Source organism: Myotis davidii, unplaced genomic scaffold (genome assembly GCF_000327345.1).
Source record: "Myotis davidii unplaced genomic scaffold, ASM32734v1 scaffold566, whole genome shotgun sequence".
Classification (NCBI taxonomy): Eukaryota; Metazoa; Chordata; class Mammalia; order Chiroptera; family Vespertilionidae; genus Myotis; species Myotis davidii.
Genome location: NW_006296617.1, coordinates 246,418 through 255,623, shown reverse-complemented (window position 1 = coordinate 255,623; position 9,206 = coordinate 246,418). Strand labels below are relative to the sequence as shown.

The window sequence follows — 9,206 nt, the reverse complement described above, 5'->3', positions numbered from 1 at the left end:
GTTTCTAACTCTCTATCTCTCTCCCTTCCTCTCTGTAAAAAATCAATAAAATATATTTTAAAAAAATAAATAAATAATTCAAATAAATGCTGAAAAATAAAATAAAAATAAAGGCCAGAGTAGGGCTGGGCATGGGACCCACAGCCTCCTGGCCCGATGCGGATGCTATCACCACGCCCAGTTTTCAGATGCGGTTTAAGGAGAGGGGAGGATGAAGCGTTGCAGGCAGTTTCCTGCTGGCTCTTACCACCGGCCTAACATCAGAGTCCTCCCCTCCTCGACACCACCCACCACCTCTGGCCTAGATGTGTACACTGGATGCTTACACTGTCTGCCAGGTCAGGGGTTTCAAACAACTCCCACCCCGGCCACCGCTGGCCCTCAGGGATGATTTGTCCCTCAGCTGGCGTCCTGACCTCACTGTCCGCGGAGCCTCTGCTGGCTGCCAAGGTCCCGTCCAGAAGTCCTGTCTGAGCGGTCACGTCCCTGCTTCCAGGTTCAAGGGCTCCCACGGCCTGGAGGCCAAGGGCCAACTCCCACTCGCTCTGCTCAGCCACAGCAGACAGCCGAGGTTTCCCCAAAGAGCCCGTGACCTTTCGGGCCTCCAGCTCTTCGCTGATTGGGCTCATCCTTCCTGGAACAGCGTTTCCCTTCTCCATCCGTGGAAAGCACCAGGCCCTTCAAGGTCCTGCTAGCACTCCTCCCTCCTCCTTGAAGACTTCACCGCGGCTCTCAGGCACTCTCGCTGCAGCCTGCCTGGCCAGACACTTGCTCACTCACAGGCTCTCGTGGAGGCCGACTTCCCTGATGCTGGGGACATGGCCGTGATAGACAGCCCTGCCCTGCACTGCTCTGCCCTCCTGGGGGACATCAGGGAGGACTTCTCGGAAGGGGTGGCTGAGCAGACACGAGGATTGGAAGAGAGAGGAGGGTTTCTGTTGTGATCACAGCTCTGACATTGGCCTTCCTTCTTTTTTAAAAAGAATGTTTTAATGATTTTTTTTAGAGAGACGAAGGGAACGGGAGAGAAACATGATTGGCTGCTTCTTGCAAGCCCCCTCCTGGGAATCAAGCCTTCAGCCTGGTCATGTAGCCTGGCTGGGAATCAAAGCAGTGACCTCTTGGTTCATGGAGCAATGCCAGGCCACGGAGCCGCATGGGCGGGCTAATGCCTCCATTCATTCACTGACTCAATATAAATTCCCTTGAGGCTGCATGTGCTTGCTGGGAATATAGCAGTGGCTGACCCGGCCTTGGTCCTCCCTCGCTCACGATCAGTGGGGTGACCATTAATACTGACAAGCAGCAAAAATACAAAAGTACAAGATGAGACGTGTACTGAGAGAGCACAGTGCACGGATCCCTGAGAACATACTCGAGGTGCCCCGTCTGGGCTGGGAGGTCAGGAAGTGACACAGCACGAATAAATCCCTCTCCCTTGGACACTTCATTCATTTTTAAGGTCATTTCTTTAGTCATTGTCTTCTCAGCCCACAGACAGGGCCCCAGTGATGGGGCCTGGGCCACAGATGCGACTTCAGCACAACACGCAACACACCCTGGCCCCTGCCTGCTTCCCTGGAGTTGCAGCTCAGGGGGACTCTGCAGTCATTGCCCCACCTGCTGGCCACACTGGGAATGAAATTTAGAAGTGGCCCCAGAGCCACTGCTCTAGACACAGGCGAGCGAAACCTGCCCTCCCTCAGGTGGGCACTGGTTAGGCCCCTCGTGGTGTGTCCCCCCGTCTGGTGACATCGTCAGGACTGGCTGTGGGTTGGCCCCGCAGGTCTGTGGGCCTGAACTGGAAACGGTTCCCCCTGCATCTCTGCTTTGGGCTCGAGTCAGCTCCCTGAGCCCATTAGAAGCTCCGAGTGCCGTCTGCCTTTGATTAATAAAGAATGGGAGAGGGAAGTCATGATTATTTAATAGCATGGCCTGCCTGATAGTAAAAGTTTTTCAGAACACAGGACCCAAGGGGGGGAAATGATAGGCAGTAGAGATGTGTGGGCATCGGGAGGCGGTGGGTGGGAGCGTGGGCATTGGGATCTGAAGGATCTGGGGTTTTGAGACCCAGCTCAGCCATTCCCAAGCAGTGCGGTGCAAGAGCCTTCACCTGCCTGGGCCCTCACTCCTCACTGTCAGATCTCCATGACTACCTCACGCCTATATGCCCACTGCATTTTTATTAGGATTCAATCTGGCCTGGGTGAGAAATGAGATGTCTAGAAGGTGTTTGCCCAACCCTCTGTGGTGTGTGCATATATGTATATGTATATATGCATATAAAATTTTGTTAATCCTCAGCAGAGTATATTTTCCCACTGATTTTTAGAAAGTAGGAGGGGAGAGACAGAGAAACATTGATGTGAAAGACACATTGGTTGGCCGAAACCGGTTTGGCTCAGTGGATAGAGCGTCGGCCTGCGGACTGAAAGGTCCCAGGTTCGATCCCGGTCAAGGGCGTGTACCTGGGTTGCGGGCACATCCCCAGTGGGGGTGTGCAGGAGGCAGAGAGCGTCGGCCTGCAGACTGAAAGGTCCCAGGTTCGATTCCGGTCAGGGGCATGTGCCTGGGTTGCGGGCACATCCCCAGTGGGGGGTGTGCAGGAGGCGGCTGGTCGATGTTTCTCTCATCGAGGTTTCTGGCTCTCTATCCCTCTCCCTTCCTCTCCGTAAAAAATCAATAAAATATATTTAAAAAAAATAAAAAGGAAGACACATTGGTTGGTTGCCTCCCACACGAGCCCCGACCAGGGGAAGGAACTGCGCCTGCACCACGGTACTGCCCTTGCGCACAATCGAACCCAATCCCCGTCTGAGGGCTGAGTCTATCCACTGAGCCAAACTGTCTAGGCCTGAGGTGGATTTTTGTGTGTTCTTTAGGTGGATATTTTAAAAATATATTTCTATTGATTTCAGAGAGGAAGGGAGAGGGAGAGGGAGAGGGAGAGGGAGAGAAATGCCAATGAGAATCATTGATTGGTTGCCTCCTGCACACCCCCTACTGGGGACTGAACCCACAACCCGATCACATGCCTGTGACCAGAATTGAACCCAGGACCCCTTCAGTCCGCAGGCGGATGCTCTATCCACTGAGCCAAACCAGCCAGGGCTATTCTTCGTTTTGTAAACTGAGGCCAGAGAAGTGAAGTCACTGCTCCAAGGTTATCAGTAGGAGGTGCAGAAGTGGCCCAAGGCTAGTGAGCACACACACTCACGGGCCTCGAGGCCACTCTGTGGGTCACCAAAGCGTGCCTTCTCTCAACGACTAGGCCAAACTTTCCCACAGGTCTGGCTGCTAAGAAGGCAGCTCCCATCTCAGACCCACACGGTGACCCCAGCCTTCCCACTAGCTGTCGCTGGCCTGCCTGAAGCCATCTTTGTTTTAAATGACCATTTACTCTAAAACCAGCCAGCTGCCCAGCCAGTGTGATTCAGAGTTTGAACATCGACCTATGAACCAGGAGGTCAGGGTTCGGTTCCCAATCAGGGCACATGCACGGGTTGTGGGCTCGATCCCCAGCGTGGGGTGTGCAGGAGGTGGCTGATCAATAATTCTCCCTCATCATTGATGTTTCTCTCTCCCTTACTCTCTGAAATGAATACAAATATATTAAAAAACACTTAAAAAGGGTTTAAGCAGCTGGGGCCCTGGTGACTGGCCCACACCAGGAAGGCCCTTGAGGTCGGGCCCTGCAGGCTTCCCCATTCTCCCACGGCCAGGCGGAGATGAGCAGAAGGGAGTCCCGTAACCACTCAACTCCGCCTCCGCTTGCCTCCTGTCCAGCCTGTGGTCGCGTGAGCAGGAGCGGCGGGATTTGCAGCAGGAGGCAGGTGCAGGTATTTGGGAAAAGCCCCGGAGGTTCCGTTACATCCCTCCCCGAGAGCATGGCTGGACTGCAGGCCTTTTTTTGGATAAAAAATATTTTTGATTTCAGTGAGAAAGGGAGATGAAAACATCAATGATGAGAGAATCATGGATCGGCTGCCTCCTGCATGCCCCTCACTGGGGATTGAGCTCGCAACCTGGGCATGTGCCCTGACCAGGAATCGAACCCAGGACCCTTTAGTCCGCCCCACCCACTGAGCAACACTGGCTGGGGCGCAGCTTTCTCCGTCCTGCTTACCTCAGGGATGCTGAGGAGCTGTCTGTAGTTTGCAGTTGCTCTGTGCCCTCTCCAGCTCAGGACCACTGAGCACACTCAGGCTCCTGCCCACCATCGGCTCCCTCAGTGAATGCCACCCCTTCCCCGGAGGACCAGAGAACCGCCCCCGTCAGGGTCAGACACTCCTTCTCGGTTCTTGTCTTGCAGTCTGATGTCCCATGTCCCCCGCTCCAAGGGTGGGGCTGGTCTCTGGCCCAGGTGTGCACCCTGTGCTGGCCTGTGGTGATCACCCAAGGCTGGCCAGCCTTCAGCGACTTGCCATCAATCTAGCTGGGATCCGAGCTCCGACTCGGAGGTCCCTCCTTGGCTGCAGGGACCAGGCCAAGTCTTTTGAGCGAGCAGGGAGCGAAGGCTCTTCCAGGCCAGGGTTGCGGGGCCCCAGGCCCAGAAACCAAGATGAGGGCCAGAGCCAATCAGGTAGTCACTGTATTTTATTGGAAAACATTGATATATATTTTTCTTCACAGCTTGAACTGAACACAATATTGCCCGGTTTAAAAAAACAAAACAAAACCAAAACCAAAACCCAAACACTCCGAAATGTCCACAGCTTCACGCCTACCTGCCCTTTCCCTCAGCTCTTGGCCGGGTCTCCCGCTATGCCCCGTCCCTCCCCTCCGGTCCCGTCCCCACCGAGGCTGGGTGTCAGGGGTGGATGAGAAGATTCTCAAAGCTGGGCAGGTCCCAGAAAAAGCCACGTGATCGACCTGGGGGCAGGGGCAGATGAAACGAACAGAAAAAGGGAAAACAAAACAAAAACAACCCAGACGACCTAACTGCCCACATTGACTTACTTGTCCCAGAGGCGAAAGTCAGAAGCAAGGTCACGGATCATGCTCTCCGCTGGGAGCGTGGGGGCAGGCGGGTGGGCAGGGGAGGCAGGAAAGGGCAGAGGCAGCGCAGATGTGAGGGAGCAGCCACGTCACCACGGAGAAGCGGGAGGGGCCGCGGACCAGGAAGCAGGGCCCTGGCTGGGCTGCTGGTCCTCCCGGCAGCTGGCCCACTGGTTTGTTTATTGCAGGTATTTTTTCTCGAGAGCGTGGTGGGGTGCATCTTCCCTCTCCCCACCCTTCAGCTAGCCCGGCATGGTTTCTGACAAAATTTAGTTTTCAGGGGCATAAAGAAAAAAAACAACAATATAACCAGCACATTACAAAGCGACCATCCCCACCTCGGTTCCCACAAGGGGACCTCAATGCGGGCGGGCGGGTGCGGCAGGAGGGAGGGCATGGGGTGTTAGCACCAGGTATTTACAGAGCAGCTGGCGATCGCGTTGGGAACACGGGCAGGTCTGGGCAGGTACGGTTTGCAGAGTGGCCAATTGAGCGGTCCCACCCAGTCCAGCGCCCGAAAGCCAATCCGACGGTTTTGGAACACCAGCCAGTGGGTTTGAGTGCTGTCCCCCGATCCGTCCCTTTCTGAGTTGGCCCCTCAAGTGGTAAAGAAACCCAGCGTCCAAGTCTCCCTTCCCCGCAACCCCCTCCGGAGCCACATCCACACCACAACCCCTCAGTCCTCCTGGATGCCTCTCTCAGCACCACTGTCCCAAAGGCTGCTGGGATTTGCACACGGATCACAGGGCTGGTTGCATGCAACAGACAAAGGCGTGCTCTTCTGCCTGGGTGAGGGCTTCGTCCCCTCCCTAGCAGGTCCCAGGACAGGACTGGAAGCCACCCCAGCACCCAAAATAAGATGACAAACAGAAGGAAACAAACCGAAACAGAGGAGAGCCACCCGGGCTGGAGGAGGGGGGCGGAGGCTCCCCCAGGAGGACGGGGAGTTCATCTTATAAATGCATCAGGCCCTGGCAGAGGTCGATGGGAGAGGGAGGGCAAAGGAAGAGATGGGGGGCAGGGAAGGAGACTCAGGGAGGGAGGAGAAAGAGCAGTCATGCAGCTGGGACAAATCTTTTGTTGCTTTATCAGATTCTCAGTCAATCGGTTGGTGTTTGCTAGAACTGGAACGCGGGGGAGTGTTGAAGAGAGAGCGCGAGAAGAGAGATCAAGAGAACGGGCATTGCCAGCTGCCCGGGCCGTCACTTTGCGGTCATCATCTGTACAAACTCTGCAAGGAAAGCGGGAGGGAGAGGTCAGCGGGGGAGTGGGGACGAGCCGAGCGGCCCTCCCTGACAGGAGGGACCCGGAGACGGAGCCCAGCGCCCGCTCACCTTCATAATTGACCTGGCCGTCTCCGTCGATGTCAGCCTCTCTGATCATCTCATCCACTTCCTCATCGGTCAGCTTCTCACCCAGGTTCGTCATCACGTGACGCAGCTCTGCCGCGCTAATGTAGCCGTTGCCATCCTGGCGTTGGGCACAGGTAAAGGCTTTGAGCGTGAGGCTGGCACCTGGTCTTCCCCGGGGGCAGTGGGGGGCAGCAGGGGCAGGACTACAGAGCGCCCCGGGCTTCCTGGAGGTGGTGACTCAGTGGCTCTAGTTGTGCTGTGCAGCTCGTGGCCCCGCCTGCTCTGCCCCTCATCCCGGGTCCCCGAGCCGCTCTCACCTTGTCAAAGACACGGAAGGCCTCTCGGATCTCCTCCTCGCTGTCGGTATCCTTCATCTTTCTGGCCATCATGGTCAGGAACTCCGGGAAGTCAATGGTCCCGTTCCCTGGAAGGTGGGAAAGGCGTTGGGAACACCCGTGGCCTGGGCCCTGGGAGATGACAGCCCCTGCCCTCAGGAAGGGCCCTGTGCTCGCGGGGAGGTCGGGGGAGGAGGGGGTGAGGAGTGGGGCTCACCATCCGCGTCCACCTCATTGATCATGTCCTGTAGCTCTGCTTCAGTGGGGTTCTGTCCCAGGGACCTCATCACTGTCCCCAGCTCCTTGGTGGTGATAGTGCCATCTCCATCCTTGTCAAAAAGGGAGAAGGCCTCCTTGAACTCTGGGGGACAAAAGGGAAGGAGTCAGAGCTGGAGGGCCATGGGGAACCCCGACGTTGGGAGGCTGAGGTTGCGTCCCTCCTAAAGACACCAGAACAGGACTTCAGTTCCAGTCCAAGCCCCTCCTTCCTTCCGTCAGCTCTCACTGAGCCCCGCCCGCCGCAGGCACAGGGACCTCTGTGCCAACCTAGCTCAGCGAGGACAGAGGGAAGGGGGCTGACTGTCCTCAGATGATTCCACATTTCTTCTTGGCCTCTGGATTCGGCCCCTCCCTCAAATGAGATGGACCAATGTCATGGAGTGGATGGGAGCCAGGAGAAGTCTCCATCTAAAGTCTGCCAGCCAAGGTCAACGGGCTGGGACAGGGAGGGGGCAGCAGGGGAAGGGAAGCTGCAGAACGCCTTCGGTTGGCACTGCGTCCCTTGCCTGGTGCTGGCAACCGGTTCCCTGGGGCCGGTGCTACCAGCTTCCGGGGGAGCGAGCGGCTGCGTGCCGGAGTGCGGGGTGCCCGGCAGCAGAGCTCAGCTGACGGACGGTGCGTGGGGTGGGTGGGGGGATGGAAGGAAGGGGACGGCTGCCAAGTCAGGAGGATGAGGAGCGAGTGGCACTGAGTGGGAAGGCCACAGCTGGGGACGCGCCAGGAGCGGGAGGAGCACGTGGCGCTAGCCCTCCCACTGGGCCCGTTTTGGCACCTGGCACTCTCTACCCCCAAACCCTCAGAGAGCAGATGCCCAGCAGCCTATTCCCAGAGGGTGTGGGCTGGGGTGAGGCGGGGGACAGTGTGCTAATGGGTACAGGGTGCGGAGTGGGATGTTTGTGCTGCTCAAGGTCAGAGGGTTGGGGCGTGGGTGTCAGGTGCAGTGGGAGCCTCTGGGCCCTGGGGAGCCGGTAAGTCTCCTTGGGGATGCTGCACCTCCCTCGTTGTTCTTGGGGGCAGGGGGCCGCGAGTGGGTCACGTGTGCACCTCAAACTCATGATCACTTAACAAGGTAGTTCTCTGGCTTGCCTCAGTGGGTCTCCGCAGCCACTGGGGCTAAAGTGTAGAAGCTGGGGAAGGGGTAGGAGTGCACTTCTCCCACCTCAGAAGCAGGGCATCCAGTACTTGTCACGGCCCAGTGAGCGTAAGCAGGCTGCCGTTTGGGTAGCTGCAGCCCGAGGGCCGGGAGCTGGTCTCTGTCCTCAGGCAGCTCAGCCCGGGGAGAGCAGGACCCGGAAACCCACTCAGTCACACCAGTTCCTGCAGCTGTGACCCTCTGGCCTTTTGGGCGGGGGGGTAGGGGATGGGGTGGGGTGGGGTGGAACACACACAAAGAAGTTAGGTGGGACCCAGGGATTTCTTTGGTTACTGGGAGATCGTGATGGGCCCTTGAAAGGTCCCGGGTTTGATTTCGGTTAAGGGCATGTACCTGGATTGCAGGCACATCCCCAGTCGGGGATGTGCAGGAGGCAGCTGGTCAATGTTTCTCTCTCATCGATGTTTCTCTCTCATCGATGTTTCTATCTCTCTCCCTTCCTCTCTGTGGAAAATCAATAAAATATATTTAAAAAAAAAACAAAAAAAAAACAACAACAAAAAAAACGTATGGAGCACCTGCTAGGTTCTAGGCACTGAAGGTCCCACAGGGACCAACAGAAACAAAGCCCGGCTCCAGGAACGCACACCCAGCAACGGAGGTACAGCAGGTAAGAGCACCATAAAATGATGTCCGACAGCGAGAGAGGCTACGAGGAAGTAACCAGTGACATGACAGGAGGAAAGGAAGGCTGTTTCCGAGGTGACTTGTGCATGGAAACCGGAGATGGAGGAGAAGCTGCTGCCCAGGCAGAGAACTGGGGACCGCGTCTCTGGGGAGCGCTGCGTGCAGGGGAGTGCAGAGGTGGGAGGGACAGGGAGGCAGGGAGCCCCCCTGCCCAGCCTCCCTGCAGGAGCCGGGACAGACAGTTGGGCCCACCCTGCAGCCACTGATTACAAGGCCCGGATGACCCGCAGCCAGGAGGGGGCGCAGCTTTTGTTGTCTCAGGACCGTGGGGTACGGTGCAGCCGGCACATGGGGGGCGGGGTCTTCTACACCCATCAGCTACACTGCAAGCACAGGCACCAGGTGATGGAGGGGACACTCCTGGCAAGGAAGGTCTGGCTGGGGGGCAGAGGTCCTGAGGCA

General features: G+C 57.1%; 1 protein-coding gene across 2 annotated transcripts in view; it reads right to left on the bottom strand.

Annotated features, from left to right (window-relative positions):
• Nucleotides 1-6,062: 6,062 nt before the first annotated feature.
• Nucleotides 6,063-9,206, bottom strand: part of CALM3 (calmodulin 3 (phosphorylase kinase, delta)) — an 8,053-nt gene continuing 4,909 nt past the window's right edge. For both annotated transcript variants that reach the window (XM_006772020.2, XM_015569320.1), the window contains 4 exons: nucleotides 6,903-7,046; nucleotides 6,668-6,774; nucleotides 6,333-6,468; nucleotides 6,063-6,229 (listed from right to left, as the gene is read on the bottom strand). In XM_006772020.2, coding sequence (XP_006772083.1) covers nucleotides 6,201-6,229; nucleotides 6,333-6,468; nucleotides 6,668-6,774; nucleotides 6,903-7,046 — 416 coding nt within the window. In that variant the 3' untranslated portion in view covers nucleotides 6,063-6,200. The remainder of the gene's footprint in view (nucleotides 6,230-6,332; nucleotides 6,469-6,667; nucleotides 6,775-6,902; nucleotides 7,047-9,206) is intronic.